This window comes from Calliphora vicina, chromosome 4 (assembly GCF_958450345.1).
Source record: "Calliphora vicina chromosome 4, idCalVici1.1, whole genome shotgun sequence".
NCBI classification, from domain to species: domain Eukaryota; kingdom Metazoa; phylum Arthropoda; class Insecta; order Diptera; family Calliphoridae; genus Calliphora; species Calliphora vicina.
The window spans coordinates 592,345-612,431 of NC_088783.1; the positions used below are offsets into that span (position 1 = coordinate 592,345).

The 20,087-nt window shown below is 28.2% G+C and overlaps 1 protein-coding gene across 1 annotated transcript in view; it reads left to right on the plus strand.

The window, feature by feature from the left end:
• The first annotated feature begins 475 nt into the window (after positions 1-475).
• LOC135957240 (uncharacterized) overlaps positions 476-20,087 on the plus strand; it is a 57,433-nt gene continuing 37,821 nt past the window's right edge. Inside the window, exon 1 of the mRNA XM_065507946.1 lies at positions 476-620. Within this exon, the coding sequence (XP_065364018.1) occupies positions 539-620 (82 nt within the window). The 5' untranslated portion in view covers positions 476-538. The remainder of the gene's footprint in view (positions 621-20,087) is intronic.

A 20,087-nucleotide genomic window follows, 5' to 3' on the forward strand; every position in this document is an offset into this window, starting at 1 on the left:
TTAGTCGCTCTGGAGTATTATAACGGAAAACACACATAATCCGAACACGAATGTGAAGTGGACAACGTAAATTTTAATAAAAACAAATGAAAAGTTTAATGTTGAATAAATAAATGCTTAAAATATTTATGAAAATAAAATGAATTTTGTAGTAATAACGCACTAAAGTTTAAATCAACTTGTACTTAGTGAACAAAAAAAACATAAAAATAAAAATAAAAAAAAGAAAGTTGGTATTGTTAAACAAATGTTGTTGTAGCATTTTTTAATTTTTATTGCAACCTGCTGCGTGTAACGGTGACATACATTTCACAAGAAACGAGAAAACTGTTCACATCTTTACAAAATTCACCTGTTCGTAAAGTTGAACGTAACAAACAAAAAAAAAACGAAAATAAAAAAACAAACAAATTTTAAATAATTAAAAAAAAGTATTAGTATTTTTCACTGATGAAAAATAAAATAAAAGTTTAGACACATGTGCTCTAAAAAATTTTAAATATTATCAAGACGAAAAGAACTCCTTTCCAGCAGCACCATGCCTAAAATAACAACATCATCACTGTTGCTCATCATTAGTCTATTAGGATATTATGCACGCATTGATGCACAAAATATAGGTGAGTGTGTCAAATTTATTCATTTATTTATTTATTATCTATATACATAAATACATAGATACACACAAACATATGTACATACATACATACATATCTACATTTATATGAATGTGTGTGTTTGGGTCTGTCACTTAAGTAACTGAATTCAGTGGGTTTATCACCAAGAAAGAAATATTCAACAGGTTTTTGTTTTTTGCATTCTAAATTTCATTTTTTATTCTTTTTTGTAATAGTACATGTATATGGGCAATTCCATGAATATGTCAACCACAACTGAAAAATTTAAAACTCTTTATACATTTTTCAAGATGAGTTGAATAGAAAACAAGTAAGAGAGCTATATTCGGCAGTGCCTTCACCAAATTAAACTTTAAAATAAAAATTTTAAATATTTTTAGGTAAACATAATTAAAATTTTTTTCCAAAATTTTTTTTAATTTTTAAATTTAAAAAAAAAATGTTGGTGAAAAAAAAATTCGGGTTAACAAATATTTCTCCGATTTTTACCCATTATAGGTCCAACTTACAAACGGAATGACAAACCCTTGCCACTCATGGTGAAGGGTATAAAAACACTAAAATTTTACTATGTAAAGATATTTAGAGGTTATTTACTTTACAACTGAATTTTTTTTATTTAATTAGTATGTAGTAGGCTAAGGTGGCGGCGAAAACTAACTAAGAAATGAATTTGACTCTGATTGTTTTTTGCTATTATAAACGAAAATATATTTTTTATTTGATCTAAACATACATATGTATATTTACAGAATACATACATATATGGGCATTTCCACCGAAAGGACCACCGAGACCATATTTTCATATTTTCATAGCAAAACAATCAAATTTAAATAATGTAAAGAAATTTTCGATTTATTCATAACCCATTTCAAGATATTCGAATGCAAATTCGCCCATGGTCAACTTTTCTGATTTGAATATTTATAATGCACGTTTTGTTTTGATACAAGTTCTTAAAGACTTTTTGATAATCTTCCTGATATTTAAAAAAACCTATGCGATTGCAAATAACTGTAAGTTTTTGCTTTGCATTATCACATATTTAGATGTCCCGTGCGACATTGAAAAACAACGTTTGTTATCAGTGCGTCGAAAGTATATGCAGAAAGATTTTCAAATATTGAGTCTAAACAGAGATTTTTTATTCAATTAAAATAAGAGAAACTTTACTGAAAATTAAGAACATTTATGATCTTGGTACTCATATTATATACGAACTGTACCGTGCGACATCGTAAGTGTGAAATTTAAAATTATTTTTTCTTAAATAAATGAAATAAATCATGTAAATATGCACAACACCTCATAAATAAGGTAAATTTATATCTTATGCCGTCTGATCAGATTGAAAAGCATTCCTTGCTATATAATATAGACAAAAAATGGAGAGAAGTGAAGAGCATTTCAGGTATAGCCCAGTTGGACAACTTTTGTTGCAATGGGCAAGCGTATTCTGGAAAAAAAATCTGTTTGATATTCCTGAAACTACTTTCATTTAAATTTATTTTTTAATTGTATTTACTGATATACAATACTTTACCCTATGTCTATACCTGATAAATTGTTGGCATGATAAACTTCAAAATAGTTGTCAAGATATAAAATTATAATTTGACAAATTTGACAAAATTGTTAGTGTTTTTGCTCAGACAACTTTGTATTGAAAACAAACGACATTTATTGTTATGATAAATATTTGTCAAGTATAGACAGGGCCTTATTCGTACTAAATATTTTTCTTACGTTTTTAATTTGTTGATATTATATTGAAATATATACATTGAATACTTCTTTTAATTTAAAAACTAAGCTTTTTTATATATTATTTCGTAAAAAAGCAACAGAAACTACATAAATATCATGCTGGAAAAAAATGTCCCGTGCGACATGTCCCGTGAGACTGTAATTAAAATTAATTTAACAAAAATTATAACTAATTTTTGCTTAAAATTAAAACCATTTTTAAGAAAACCGTTAAAACCATTTTTTTATTTTTATTCCAAAATGACCCCAAAAAAATGTTATCGTAAATAACACAACCTTTACTATCGCGTAATCCTAGGGCCAAAATTTGATTATAGCCCTAATGTACATACATACATACATATGTACATTTTGTTAATGTTATTGTATGTCACGAAATTAAATTTTATTTATTATAAATTCATCCAAAGACCGATTTTATTTACCGATTGGAAGATTTTCGCATATTTTTACATGTATATACCTCAAAATCACTTCCGGTTTATGTCAAGTATGATATACCCTTATTTCGCTCGATATTTTGGACAACAATGTCCATTTATTTCCCTCTGGATGGAACATAAAGACCAATTTATTTATTTTGCAGTTACTCTTGTTTTTGCAAAATATATTCTACTCTATAGGCGTACAAATGTCACATTCTATGACATGGAAATGCCCATATTAATATGCTGTTCTTGTGTTGATTCTCGTAAAATAGTTTTTTACGACTGAGTTGTATGTTGGTCAATTTGTTAAACGTAGGGTTGCCTTTCGCGTTTTCTTGCACTCGTAATTGTTAGTAAATGGTAGGGTATTCAATTAATCGGGTTTCTGGTTTAATCGGCTAATCGAGCAAATAATTAATCGAGGTTTAGATTTAATCGGTTAATAATCGGTTAATTTAAAATTATTTGATTAACCGAATAATTTATATTTTCATTTCAAATTGAAAATGCAACAACGAATTTTGTATACAAAACCATAAAAAATGGCAAATAAGGTATTTGAGATCATTTTTGTAAACATATCGCCTATTTGCTGCAACAACGTCATAACTCAAAATCCGTGTTTTTTGAACTGAGTAATACAAAATATGCGCTGTTCTTTAATCTTTCAAATAGTTTTATCAGTTTTCAAAAAAATAAATTATTTTTTGTGTGAGGGTGTTTTTCTGTTGTAAACATTGTAAAAATTCATGTTTTCTCGTATATTTGATAAGTAAAAATTTGGATTAAATACAGGTTAGAAAGATATTAAAATCTCCTATTTAAATTTCTGAAATCGCATGACTTGTTGAAAATTTATTTAAGAAATAGTAAAATGTCATAAAATTCACTAAACATGTTTAATGGATGTTCAAAAAATATCTAATTTTAATTTGAAATTTGTATTTGAATTGAAATGGAAAAATAAATACCAAAAAAAATTTAAAGTACAAAAAAAGGAATTATGGTTAATCGGTTAATCGACACAAATTAATCGGTTTATTTGTTATTAGAAAATCGGCAATTTCAAATTATTTGAACAGTTAACCGTCCAAAATTAATCCGTTAGCCGATTAACGGTTAATCGATTGAATACCCTAGTAAATGTGAAATGTTTTGGAAAATAATATATACCTAAATATTTAAAAAAAAAGATATAGATATATCCAGAAATATACTAAAAATATGTATAATAACTATTGCAATTAATGTATTTCAAAATATATTTATGTCTTATGTCAATTAATGTTGAGTATCAAATAAAAAATATTTTAAAGCATTTATTAGTATGATCTAAGGACTATGGTTATCCAACCTTTTATTATATTACCATTTTTAATGGAAACAATTTTAGTTTATACTTTTATTTAACTATTCACGTAGCTACTAGATATGTAACTAGTTGTCAACCTAAATGATAGGTAAAATCACTAGATCGGGACGGTCTCCTAGAACTGCTAGGTATTGTAGTAACAAACATCTAAATCAGCCACAGGCAAAAAGAGAAATTTTAGTTTGTGTGCATGAATGGGTTGAATGCTGTCAAGCAACTGAATGAAATATTTTTATTTTTTACGCTCTTGTTGTGAGTTTTGTTTACGATCGTGTAAATGTACATGTAAATTGCCAAAAATCTTCGTTGCTAGAGTAATATGAATGCGCGACACTGATCTAAAGTGAAAAACATGTGAAATAACATTATTTTTTAACTACGAAATAACACAAATACATAAATACATACTAAAACTAGCGGACCCGGCGAACTTCGCCTTGCCCCAATTTTAAGCCTTCAGCTAAACTTTGGAGTAAAACACGATTTTCGATTTTTCCGGAGGAATTTTCCAAAATTTTCTTCCTTAAAAACCTTCTCCTCGAAAATACGAACAACTGACAAAAAAATTTACAGAAATCGGCCCAGCCGTTCTCATTTTATGAATTACTATACATTTTTTACACCATTTTTATATATATATATAATATTAGTCTATTAAAACAAATTTTTAGTTTCATTCCTCTCAGATTTCTGGCCGTCTCTTATCTGGATGAAAAATGTGTTGGTTATTATTGTTTCAGCCGATTAAATGTCAGTAATAAAGTTCAATTTTTCCGGATCTTTCAATAATATTCGAATACCCAAATCAAAGTTTGAATTAGATGTTGTTTGTTTTGTTCACCTATGGATCGGCCCAACTTAAATTGATTAAATAGTTTTAAATCTGGAATTCGGGAAATTATTAAAAAAAACAACATTTTACTTAAAGCTTCAGAAAATGTTTTATTTACTTGCATTGTGCATATTTCAATTGCTCAATAAATCGTGCAAGTAGTTTTGATTTACCTTTTTTACGCAATATTTATTACAAAAAAATGCATACATTTATTTGATTACTAAATATTTTCGTTTTTGCATTTATCTTGTTTATTTTGTTAGTGGTTTAAATTGTACAGTAAAGCCTTGATAAATTTAAACATTGTTCTTGTATAAAAATGCATTTAAAACACATATCTAATGATATATTATATTTACGTATCATTTAAATAAATGATTACATTTAAAAAGAACATTTATAGTATGTATTCAATTTCAATTCTACAAGTCAAGAAAATAACGGAAAAAAATCTATTAATTTTGCTTGGTAAAATAGTCATTCAATGTTGTTTGTCTAGAATTGTTCAAACATTTTTCCAAAGTTTGTATGAAACCCGGATTATAAAGTTATAAAGATGCAATCAATCCGGATTATAGAGTAAACAATGTAATGAAAACTTATGTCCGGATTACCGAATAATACGGATTATCAAGGTTTTACTGTACTTAATGGGTTTTTGTTGGACAACGTTTTGTTTGTTTTGTTTAGACGGTTGAAGTTGATGAGTTCAAAAGGTTTTGAAGGTTATTCATTGGCAATTTAAATTTACTCAAATAATAAAATAGAATAGGTACAAAGACAATGAAATATGTTTGCAACAAATTTCTCAAAAGAGGACAAATGTATTAATTTCAGAGACCGAAAATAACGGGTTCACTTTCATTTCAAAGGTAAATTCTCATTCGCAGCCATTTAAAAATTACTTTTTGTGATATATCACTGAGAGAGTAATTTATTCGAGAACATTTTAGGTTTGGGTTTGAGAGAAACAGAAAAGAAACATACACAAATAATCTGGATGAGTGATTCATAATTTATTTTTTTCGTAAAGGTCAGCTTGAGACTTTTATTTCCGAACATGAAAAATAAATCGCAAAAATGCATTTGATGCAAATCAACGCTTAAATATATAACATTTATCAAATGATTAATAACAAATTAAAAAAAAAATTATCATTTCTGTTACTCAGACTTCATATTTATCATATTTTTTCCATAATTTGTAAAAATTACTAACAATATGTTATTGTATGCAAATAAAAGAGAAAGTAACAGTTATTAAGAACAAGAACAAATGAATTTTTATCTCGCATCAAACCATTAAAAAACAACAAAAACGAATAAAGGCCATACCATACCAAACCATTTAAATTAAAATCATTTTATAACTGTTTTTCATTTTCAGTGATTTATTTTTTATCACAAAAATATACATCACAATTTGAGTTATTTTCGATCTCTGATTAATTTACTCGTATTCATAAATCTGTTAACAATACCAATTTTAAACTACATAATTCATATAGAAAATATTAATCGAGTTTGTTACCTCAAAAAAAAAAAACCAAAACGTTAAGATTAACAATGAGTGCTAGTACTTTTGTTCAATAAAATTTTTGATACAAAAATCGGAAAGGACCAGCTCTGAAACGATGTTTAAGGAAATAATATTAAACAAAATTAACATTTTGGCTTGGTGCAACGAATAATGTTTTTGATAAAACATGTATCGGATATTTCATAGTCAAAACTAAACTGTCTTAAGTTTTTTTGGACAGCTCTTGTTTTTAAAATATCATGTTATACAATAAAAACTTATATAAACATATTGAAAATTCGCTGAATATATACTAAAAAATTTTGTAAATAACGCAAAGTTTTACAATATTTTTCATATGTTTTTCGTATTAAAAAAATTAACTGTTTTTTTGATAAATATAATTTTTCTTGTTATATTATTGCATTATGGCTAGTAAGAAAAGATGCTGTGTTAACTATCCTAATATGTTTTGTTATATTTGTGGCGAATATATGTTAAAAGCTTAGCGAAAATCAATTACATTCACTGTTCCCCAATTGTATATTGCTTAATTTGGTATTCAAATTCGCAACTTAGACAATTCCTGGATATATAATGTAGAAATAAATCTATATGTTTGTAAAAAATTATTTTTTTCTATAAATAACTAGTGTTTTTAATAAAAATTTTAAGATATTTTCACCAAAAACGCTTTAAATCACGTAAATATAAAGTATTTGTACTGCTGTAGTTAGATTTAAATGTGTATAATATATTTCATTATATTTTTAACTAATTTTAATTAAAAACTATGTTCGCTATAATGCCTTTAATGTGCAGTGCTAAATTTTTATTTAGAATTTTCAGAATGCACAATTTTATAAAGAATAAAGCTAAAAGAGTAAAATTTCAACTTTCCTGAAGATCAGACAAATATGCCAAAACATCCACCAGAATTATTATACTCAAAAGAAACATATGTTCCAGTCTCATGCTAAAAAAATTTCACATTCTAAGCTGCATTACCAAAAATTTTGAAGAAAGAAAACATAGTAGTGAGGGTTCATCAACTTCTCTGTTCCGTAGTGATATGAACTTATCGTATTATGTATTAGTGACAAAATGTGTGTAATTTATATTAGTTTAGTTTCTAAAATGTAATTAATGATGATGTTAATTGTGCAGTGTTATCAGAATGAAAAAAGGAGCGACGAATCCATGTTTAACTTGTTTCAAACTGATGGAAAACATATGTGAGATGTCCTCCAAATAAACCGTTTTCACAGTAAAACTGGAGTCAAAGTTTCACTATGAAACCGGTGAAATACGCTTATGCTGCAAAGTAGTTTCTAATAATAAGGCCACCACTTGTAAGTATAAAACCTAAAAAAAGTAACAATTTGTCATCGAAAAATATGATATTCAGGATACCAACCAATTTTTGTATTAACCAAAGGTTTAACTACATTGCGACATTGTGCAAGTTAGTCAGTCAGTTAGTTAGTTATTTGTAACTCATGTACATGTTAATGAATCAGTTTTTTTTTTACTCAAAACAATGCCCATTAATGAACTAAAAATGCTTATTTTTTAAAATTAATTAGCACTTAAAAAACTAATTACAAAACTTTAAATATAAAATATACTTACTAATACATACAGCAATAACTAGTCTAATGTCGGCTATCAGTGTTCACCTTTCCTTATGGATTTATGAATGTATGTCTATTTCACTTCCTTGTAATGTTAGTCATTGTTAATATTTAATATCACGTTACGATCTTGTAAAGGAAAATATTGAAGAAACAACTGCATACTTTCATTACGTACATATTCAAATACTTATGTATCTATGTATGTTTGTTTGTTGGTATGTATTTTGTATCAATTGTTGTAAATTTGATTTTGATTTCCGTCAAACATTCGTTAAAATGGAAAACCACAAATCATAAATATACATAAACACATACATACATACATACATACATACATACATACATACATACATACATACATACATACATACATACATACATACATACATACATACATACATACATACATACATACATACATACATACATACATACATACATACATACATACATACATACATACATACATACATACATACATACATACATACATACATACATACATACATACATACATACATACATACATACATACATACATACATACATACATACATACATACATACATACATACATACATACATACATACATACATACATACATACATACATACATACATACATACATACATACATACATACATACATACATACATACATACATACATACATACATACATACATACATACATACATACATACATACATACATACATACATACATACATACATACATACATACATACATACATACATACATACGAACATTAGACCGTACCTCAACAAAAAGTACGCCGTACACCCCCTAATATAATGCAGTTCTCCAAGGCAGTTACGAAAAAAAAGTAATTCGATAATATCTGCAGAACAGTCTGCATTTTCCGTCGGATGTATAAGTATGATGTAACGAAATTGTGTATTTTTGTCAAAGATAATTCGACATAATTTGGTACAAGCTTTTCTAATGCTCCAAGGACGAAGTCTATTGAATTTGGTTAGAATCGGTCTATTATTTCTCATAGCCCCCATATAATTGCCCTATCTGAAAATAGTAAAGCTCTCATAAATATCTTAGTTATACAGATATTCAAACCAAATATCCAGCACAAATATGTTTTATATATGCCGAACTCGCATCACAAAATTTTGTGAAGATCGGTCCATAATTAGTCATAGCTCCCATATAAGGCCTATTTACGAAAATCACTTTAACTAGCACAAATCTCTTAAAAATATTGGTATTCAATAAAATTTAATACAAATATGTTAAATATATACAGAAGTCATTTCCCAAAATTTTATACAATCAGTCCATAATTAGTCATAGCTCCCATATGAGGCCCAAATACAGTTCCCATATAGATTTTAAAAGATGACTGTTTATAATCATCTTCTAGGTGTAGGTCGAGCTTGACCGACTATACTTTCTTACTTGTTGTTATTCTTTTGGTATAATTTAATTTAAAAGTGTTTCTGCTAGAGTTATCGAATTACTTCGTTAGCAAAAGATTAATGATTTCTTGCGAGATTGTAGGGTTGTAGGAACAAAGATCTGGTGGATAAATACTAGAACGGGATACTTGATACAATGGCAAAACATTGGTCTTCCCGAGACAAAACCATTGATATATCATACTTTAAGATCCGACTGGCAAGGATATAACGAAAAATGTAAAAAGGCGATACCTACTTTCGGCAAAAAAAAATAAAAAAAAATTTCGTAACTGCATTGCAGAACTACATTATATTAGGAGGTGTACGGGAGGTACGGTCTAGTGTACACGGATGTCAGATTTTACAAAGTTGTCAGAAAAATGCTCAGAAAATGGTTAACACAGCCATGTGAACTTATGTTGAAACATATCGTTGTTAACCATTTATTGAACGTTTTTCTGACAACGTTGTAAGTAAGATGTGACAACCGTGTATCAGAGGCTTAAGTATACAACTAAATACATACATACTTACGAAATCTCATGACAATTATTGCAAGAAACAATTGTTTCCATTTTAACTTTTAATGCAAAAGTTGTACAATAGAGTTTGTTAAATTTTCACACAATTTTCTTTTAAAAAGCACAATAAATATCTTTTGTTATGCACGTAGACAAGAAATATTGTACATACTATGTACATTAGAGCTGCCCTTAAAAAAAATAAATTTTTCTTGGATGGTTACAAATTTAAATTTTAGTACTAAAACAAATAGAGGACTTATTTTATGATCCTATACTAAATATTAAGCCAAAATGTTATGTACTTATGTTTTTGTGAACAATATTATTAATTATAACTAGATGCCCCCCGGCTTCGACCGGTAACTAACCTAATGTTAGTTCTTCAAGTTTCTCCAAAAATGTATCTTATTAAGAAAAGTGAGAAGTGAAAAGAAGGTAATATATTAAAAATTAAAATTTCCGAATTATTGAATTTTTTTCTTTACAAACCATCTCCTGAAAATTTCTAATCGAATTAAAAAAAAAATCAGTTAAATCGCTCCAGCCGTTCTCACGTTATGCCATTACATACATACATGGACCATTTAATTTCTATATATGTATATAGAAAGATTTGTGGTTATGTTGAATGTATGATATGATAAAATACTTATAACTAGGGGGCGGATTTATATGCAAATGCATGTTTTTTCTCGAACGTGCAAATACAATGTAGACTAATTATCTATCCGAATCACACATTTTCTGCAAAATGGCATCGATTTGTTAGTGCATATTTTTGCATATTTTATTGATAATGCATATTTTGTTATATTTTACTTCAAAATGCATATTTATATGCATATTATGCCAATTTTTAATAAAAATATAATTTTTTGTCGTTAATGGGCAATACATTGTTTCGACAAAAATTTTTTTGTCGAATTTGTTATAGAAATAGCAGTAAATGTTATTGACCAACTTCTTTCGTCATCGAGAAACTGGCATTAAGTTCTTCATTTCTCTATCAGTAATTGAAAATTATCATTTCAAAACATTATTCTTCAAAAAAGTCTAGTTTTTTTAAGTATCAAAAATTCATTAAATGTATCGAAAAACATTCATATTTGTTTTCATTGCAAATTCGATTTATTAGTGATTTCGTTATCGAAAGATTTTATAACTTCCTGACAGTCATTTCCAAGCAGTTCTACGAGACTGTCGTAAACAAGTGATTTTAGATAACTTAGAGCAAATGCACTACACAATTAACGTTTAACCTTCGCTTTACCAATACCCACCCGGGTGACCACTTCGTTTTTATTGGTTTAATATGATTTTAATTTTGTTTCAATTTAAATGAAATTTATACTCACTGAACAAATTTTAGAGTTCTATAGAATATAATAGACACATTTTAAACTTTTTATAAGGTTTTCTTAATTTTTAAAAATTTTGTTCGTCGCATATATGTATAGAAGTGCAAGACCACCCGGGTTGGTATTGGTAAACCATGTACATAAAAAACCTTTGGTCAAGCGAAGGTTAAAGTCCCTACACTATAGATTACATAGAGACACTTAAGTGGCAATCGTCTTTATGCTAGATTACATGAGATGTATACAGTAACCAATTGACTTCTCTCTGCATTACAAATAGCACGTCAAATGACCCAAAATATATAAATTGGAGTCAGCCAAGTGATCAGATATTAACATTTTCCGTTTAATCCATACTTAATTAATCCATACTTAATTATTTTATGTTTCTGCATAAAAATATAAGTGCATATTTTTTAAATTTATAGGTCATATTTTGATTTTTTTGAAGCATATTTTAGGCGCATATTTTCCAATAATAAATGCATGAAAATCCGCCCCCTACTTATAACATATCTGGCATGTGAAGAAAGTCGATCGAATTCAAAACGATCCATTTGAAGCATGGTCTTTTCCTTTTTTTTGTAAAATATACCTGTATGTTTTATATGTATATAGTTACATATGGACAATTCCATTATGTCGCACGGGACCATCGTAGACATTTATTGTGAAAAAAGTCAAAATAAATCGAATTTTTAGTTTGAAAAAATGCTTAATTTATAGCTCTAGTAGCCCTATAATTGGTGCTAAGTTTGATTTTGGTCAAGTTTTCATTTTCAAGATAATTGCAAAAAACCGAGGCATTCGCACGGAACAAATACAGAAGTCAATTTCGCGGTCAACCATTCAAACGCAATATTTCAATGTGACTAATTTTAGAATGTTGTGCATTGATGTCTCTTAAAATGGTTTTAATTTTACGCAAAAATAAGTTATATATTTTTTTTTATTAATTTTAATCACAGTCGCACGGGACATTTTTTTCCATCATGAAATTTATGTAGTTTCTGTTGCTTTTTTTACAAAATAATATATAAAAAGCTTAGTTTTTATATTAACAGAAGTATTCAATGTATTAATTTCAATATAATATCAACAAACTAACCATTTTGATGTTTATCATGCCAAAAATTTATCAGGTGTAGGCATAGGGTAAACTATTGTACATATATCAGTAAATACAATAAAAAAATAAATTTAAATAAAAGTAATTTCAGGAATATTAAACGGATTTTTTTCCAGAATACGCAGTCCTATCTGCTTTTCCTTCTTGCCCATTGCAACAAAAGTAGTCCAATTGGGCTATACCTGGAATGCTTTTCACTTCTTTCCATTTTTTGTCTAAATTATATAACAAGGAATTCTTTTCATTTATGTAAGAAAAAATAATTTTAAATTTTTTTTAAATTTCACACTTACGATGTCGCACGGGACAAACTTTATATAAGTACCAAGATCATAAATCTTCATATTTTTCAGTAAAATTTCTTTTATTTTAATTATATAAAAAATCTCTGTTTTAGACTCAATATTTGATAATCTTTCTGCATATACTTTCGACGCTCTGATAACAAATGTTGTTTTTCAAATCGAAATACGTGATAACTTACGATAAAATACGATAAAACTTACAGTTATTTACGATCGCATAGTTTCTTATGCATTCTTTTTTGACTCTTTGTACCCTCAGGAAGATTTTAGATATCAAAAGTCAATGCATAATGTCTCTCTTTAAGAAGTTGCATCAACCCAAAACGTGCATTATAAATATTAAAATCAGGAAAGTTGCCCTTGGGCGACTTTTTGATTGTTTCCCTATGAAAATATGATAAAATAAAATGTTTTCAAAGACTTAATTTTCTGGTCTCGGTGGACCTTTCGGTGGAAATGCCCATATGTATCTAGACAGTACGTGACAGCTACTTGGAAGGGGGTCAATTGACACTTTTGGATTACAATGAGACTGCCCGATAGCTGGTCCGAAGTAATACCTAACTGGTTACTTGATCAGCTACATAACTTCACTCTATATTACTTAGAGACACTTAAGTGACAATTGTCAATACGCTAGATTACATGTGATGTATAAAGTAACTACAAAGAGCACATACGTGCCAAATGACCCAAAATATATGAATTGGAGTCAGCCAAGTGACATTGACTACTTGCTTAACAACTGGGTACTTATTTATGTACACAATCTATATATGTATGCATATACAACTAGCATTTTTAACTGTATTTTCACTTTTACTTTTGAGATCAGCTACCTTTTGTCAGACATAAACAAAGTTAACAATTTCATGTGTAAAACATCTAAATAAGTATAAACACATTGTATTAGACCTGGCCTTAAAAGTAAATTTATTTTGTTCTTTAGTATTTAAAACTAACTGATAATTATCAGTTAGTTTTATAATCGGATAACGAGATTCAGTGCAGGAAATTTGTAATTTGTAATTTTAAAAATTGACTCATCCAAAGCAAAACAATTTTTTAAAGGCCGATCTAATGTACATACATACATATGTATGTATCAGTATTTTATAATTATGTGCTTCAAAAAACAAAATCTGTAAAATGTTGTAAGCCCAAACATTATTTTTATTAAAAAAATCAATAAAATTTCATTAATAACAAAATTTGAACATCGAAAAAGTAAGAAAAACAATCCAATTGTTCAAGAAATTAAGCAGATTTTGTTTTTATATCCTTCACCATGAGTGGCAAGGATATATATAAGTTTGTCATTCCGTTTGTAATTTCTACTTTTTTCATTTGCGACCCCACAAAGTATATATATTCTGGATCGTTATAGATAGCGGAGTCGATATAGCCATGTCCGTCTCCGTCTATGTGTTGAAATCAACTTTTCGTAGCCCCCAAATAACTTACATACACGATTCATACATCAATATCTCCAAAATTCGGTCCACAAATGGCTGAGATATAAGGAAAAAACCAGGACAACCTATATTTTTTACCTATTTAAAATTAACCGATTTAAACCCCTTAACCTAGAAGGTATAGAAGCTAAGGCTTCTGTTATAAATAACACAAACCTGTATCTCTAAAGAATATAATATTTATTCTATTACAAACCACAACTCAGTATTTTTTAACCCTTTCACGACCATAAGACTATTTGGATAAAAGTAATCATTTGGACTATTTAATGTGAATCAGTGAGCGCAAAAAAAACATATTTTGATATTAAAAGAAACATTTTTTTAACGGAAATACCGGAATTTTGGTAAAGTGCAAATTTTTGTTCCCCATACTCATGTTTATTGACTACATATCAATGCAAGCAACATGAATAATGATTTTATAACTTTTTGCAACAAAAATGCACATACCAGGCAAAATATATATCGCAATATAAAATTTATAAAATCCGCTTTACACTTTAAAACATTACCACAGTACCAAAATAAAACTGTAAATTTTCAAAGACAATAAAAAATAAATGCTATAACCGAACTTGTTTTAATCTAAACACATTAATAAGAGACACTTTTACGAACAAATTAAAATTAAAATGGCACCCATACTTTTTTTCGTTATTTAGTTATTCAATGGTCGTGTCGTCAAAGGGTTAATTAAATTAAGTTATGAAGCATGTTTGAACCAAAGTCTTATAGAGGTTTTCGGGAGATTGCTATATTTGCTTTAACCAAATATACATTGCTGCGTTTCAGATAGTTTGATTATCTTCAAAATTAATAATAAAAAAACATTTTAGTTTAACTTAAATGTCTTTAATTCTTGCACGAATTACGATAAATTTTACTCGATATCGAATGCGGTAATTCGCCCCCTGTCTTTGCTTCAATCGGTAGTTTTTGACCACTGATTTATATTGTTTAAAGGCGGTTTTGGTGTTGGCATATTGACTAACCAAAACCATTCATTAAATGTAACTAGAAGACAATATTAGATAAATTAACGATAAAAACATTACAGCCTTTGCTTCTATACCCCTCACAATACGGCAGTTTTTAGCAATTTGTCTGCAAATAAAAATTAAGAAGTATATGTAGAGTGTGGAATCCACACTCTGTATAGATTAGATCTGCCCGTAAAAATATATTTGATTTGAATGGGTATTATTTTGTTCTAAATTTCTAAAAAAATTTGGCTATTTAAATAACATTTTATAAACTCTTAAAAAAACATTAATGTCGAACGAATTTTTTTAAGAAATCCAAAAAAAGTACCATTTTTAACCAATATTGCGATTTTCGGCACAATTGGCCCCACATTTTCCATCAGGTAGTTTTTGCTTCTAAATAACAAAATTAGACCCTAAACGGGGATTTTTAATTTTAAATCCCGGGATTTTCCAAATCCCGTTTTCGAATTTATTAATTGTGAATAAATTCGAAAATAATCCATCGATCGATATCTCATTTTGTTCGTATTACATGTGGCTTTGCGATAAAGTAATAAATCTGCCGTATTTGATTTTTCATGATTTTTTTTAAAACAAAAAAATTTGCTATTTACACGTCAATTTGTTATTATAATATACAATATACTACTTTTAAAACAAAAGTCGGTGTGAACAGTTTTGTCCCTTGTTTCAAAAACAGTGTAATTTTAAAATTAATATTTTGTGATTTTTATACAGCTTTGATGCTTTCTGGCATACTATTTAAAAGATTTTCTGAAATGTTTGGGCTTATATTTTGCCATGCAAGAAGGGCTCGCTCCCACAATTCAACTACGGATCTTGGATAGGGATTAAATCTGTGGACTGGAAGGCCATTCGAGCAGAATATATCCAGACTCGGGAGATAAGAGGCCTCCAATATGGTAATATAGTCTGTGGCACTCATAATACCATTGATACGCCCAAGTATACCGGGCTCATTGTCACGAAAACATCCCCAAACCATGATTAATCCACCCCTAAAATTTCATAGTTTGACATATGTTGCGATATTGTATCTCAATTTTTTACATAGCATGGGGATAATATTTTCAAATTCAATCAATCGAAAGAAGAACATTAACTACTCAATTGTATGTATATCAAACAAAAAAGTAAAATTTTGTGAAAATGAACTAATTCACTTAATTGTGAATAAATTCGAAAAGAATCAATAGATTTTTATGATCGATATCTCATTTTGTTGCTATTATATGTGTGTTTGCGATAAAGCAATAAACATGAACAATCTGCCGTTTTCGATTTTTCATGAGTTTTTTAAAACACAAAAATTAGCTATTTTCACTTAAAAAATATATTTTTTTGCTTCAATTTGTTATTATAACTCTGAAACTACTGAGCCGATTAAATATATAAGCGAATTAAAGGTTATGTAAATTTAAACTTTTCTATGTTTATTTTAATAATATCGGACTAACCCTTTTTGAGTTATCATAAATTATGTGGAGAAACGTCTAAAAAAATTCACAATTTTACAAAAAAAAATTAAAAAAAAACATCTCCATAGAATTTAACATTTGGACCATATTTGTACTACTGGAACCACAATACATCAAAATTGTGTAGTGCTTTAAAAACCCACTAAAAATTTTTCGATTTTGTTGCCCTGTGTTATATTTTATCCCGTTTCCTCGGGTCGGTATTCTTTGCTAAATACCGAACCTCGGGATTTTCAAAAATCAGTCCCTATTAGCATCTCTAGACTTATCCAAGGCAATTCTACTTTTAAAAGGGCCGGTCTAATTTACATATACATATGTGTGTGTACAAACATCGTCGGTCAAAATACATTGGACAAAAGTACTATTTTTTTTGGGAAAGTAAATTTGCTTGTTTTTTAAAACAGAAAGTATATGACGAAAAGTTACAACCCTGATTTAACTAAAAAAACAAAATGATACATTTTCTTGATCATATGTACTTAAAAAATGAATAAAACAATAAATAGCATTTAATAAGCAAGCGATACAACATATTGCTAATGTATAAAAAAGAAAAAAAAGATGACCGTAACAATTTTACAATAAAAATTTCAATTGAACTTCATTCTTACTGTTAAAAAATTTTTTTTACGTGAAAAATTACAGTGGAAATAGGTATCTATGCATATCGAAAACTGCAGGTACAATTTGAAAATATTTGCCATATTTGTGGTTCAGCGTTCCAAAAGTATATATAAATTATGTTTTGCTAGAGAAGTCCCTTTAAAAAAAAAATTACAAAATTTTCAGTTAGTTGAATTATGCCTCTGTCATTTCAAATCTTAGCTCGCTATAATTTACGTGCCTAAGTCCAATAAAATAAATTAGCTCAAAAATCACTGAATAAAAATTTTGCTCAACATTGGTGCAAAAGTGAGACAATGGCCTTAATGTAATGGTATCCATATATTCAGACAAGGAGAGTAAATAGAAGTCTTGTTCTTAGTTATCGAATAGTACAGACTTAATCATGTATGAAACTTAAAACTCCGACATTTTATTGACAATTTTCTAAAAACTTTATAAACTTGCCTCACTTTTGCACCACAGTGTACTTGTATCTTGATTGTTTATAATCATTTGGCTAAGCACACGAAGAGAAAAAAAACTATAAAACCGTTACATAAACTTTGTGAAAAAACAACAACTAGTTTATTTATTATGTTCGTTCAAACCAATATTGTTTCCATTGGGTAACAGGTTCCTCAAGTGATCTAGATTTTATCTCCAGTCGATTATTACAAGTTCTCTATTTAATTATATTGTATTATTGTTGTGTTGAAAGTAGAAAAAAAATAAAATTCATACTCGAACATAATCACGATGAAACTCACTCACTCACTCTCATTCATTCATACATACCTATCCAGCAGTTAAGCAAGTGCCCAGCAGTTTTAGGAGACTGTCCTGAACTAATGATATTATTTAGAGTGAGAACTAGTTACATAACGTGCTACCTGGCTAGTTATTTTGACACTTTTAGATTACATTGAGAGGGTTCGATAGCTGGTCCGAGGCATTGAATTCACATACCGGTTGCATTACTAGCTACTAGGGTATTCATTCGACTAATGATAGTTCGATTAAGCGAATAATTTCTTACGAATAATTATTCGAAAAATTTAAAAATTCCCATTTTCGAACAACGAATAATTCGGACAATTTTATGTAGAATAATCGAATAAAACGAATAAATGTTCATATTTATTAAATTTTTCACAATTTCAAATTTAAATAAGTAATAATGACACATAAAAATTGTATTGTTTCTGAAATTCGATAAATAACTAAAGACATAGGGACTTTCGATCACTGTAGATGAGTGTTCCGATAGCTACTTCTATAAATATATAAATATTACTGCAAGAAGTTACAGTTCTAAAAACAAATCTTTCAAAATTTTTAATTTAGGACTTGAACCAATGAAAATAAAAGGTACGGAGTAAAATATTTGTTATTTAGCTGGCGAAATATTAGAAGAATCGCAATTAATAATCAAAATATTAACTTAGATTAAAGTGGAGTTGAATCTGATGGAGAATGTGATTTTGAAACGGTCGTCGAAAGTGATATTGAGGATGACATTTATAATGATTACATTGAAATAGATGAAGGCCATGATCTTAAAATATATGTATATAAGTGATGTTATTAACCGCGTACGTAAGTGTTGCATAATATTTAATAAATCGAATGATAAACACAAATATTGCAAACTTACGTTTTGTTGCACGAAAAGCATGGAGTTCGTCTTATACATGATTTTGAACATTGTTGAACATCTTTATCTAACATGGTAATACACTTTTTGCGTGCATATTTGTAAATGCGACAATCATGCACTGCCTGACTTCAAATTTGCCACGTTCACTGACAATGATATCAAACATTGTACAGATTTCCTTTATTGTGTAATTCCCCAAGACCACTTTATTAACCAAAGATTCGGCAACGTTGATAGAGCTTGAGGGTATAATACAATTTGTTATAAATAATTTAGAAATAGTGAATAATTAACTTACTAAAGAATTAGTTACTCAATTTAAAACCCGAATTAATGAACGACATAACGAAGTTCTTACTACGCTTATATTGTATTTGAAATCAGGATCATGTCCAACTAGCTCTAATTTTATTAAAGCATAGCTCCAAAACGGAAACTAAAGGGTTTGCTAGTCAATTGTTTTGTAGATTGTTCGGGAGTTAATCTGATCAGTATATTTCTGTTGAAAATTTAATATAAATTAAATAAATAATTTGTTTTCGAATGTTTTTTTTAACATTATCAATACTTGAATTGTTAACTTTAACGTTATTTTTTGTTTTTCCTTAACAATAAAATATTAAAAAACCGACATCAAAACTTCATTCCTTACTTTTTTAAAAAAAAATTTAATTATTCGAATAATTCGATTAATTTTAAACATGTGTTCGAATTATTCGAACAAGTTAAAATCTCTTATTCGAATTATTCGTTTTATTCGAACAAGAGAAAAATCGAATAATTCGAATAATTCGAATACCCTACCCAACTACTAGCTACCCAACTGTTTACATGATCAGCTACATAACTAGTTATTTTAACATGTACGGATTCTAATTGACCTGAAATAGTCAATTAAAGAGACATCT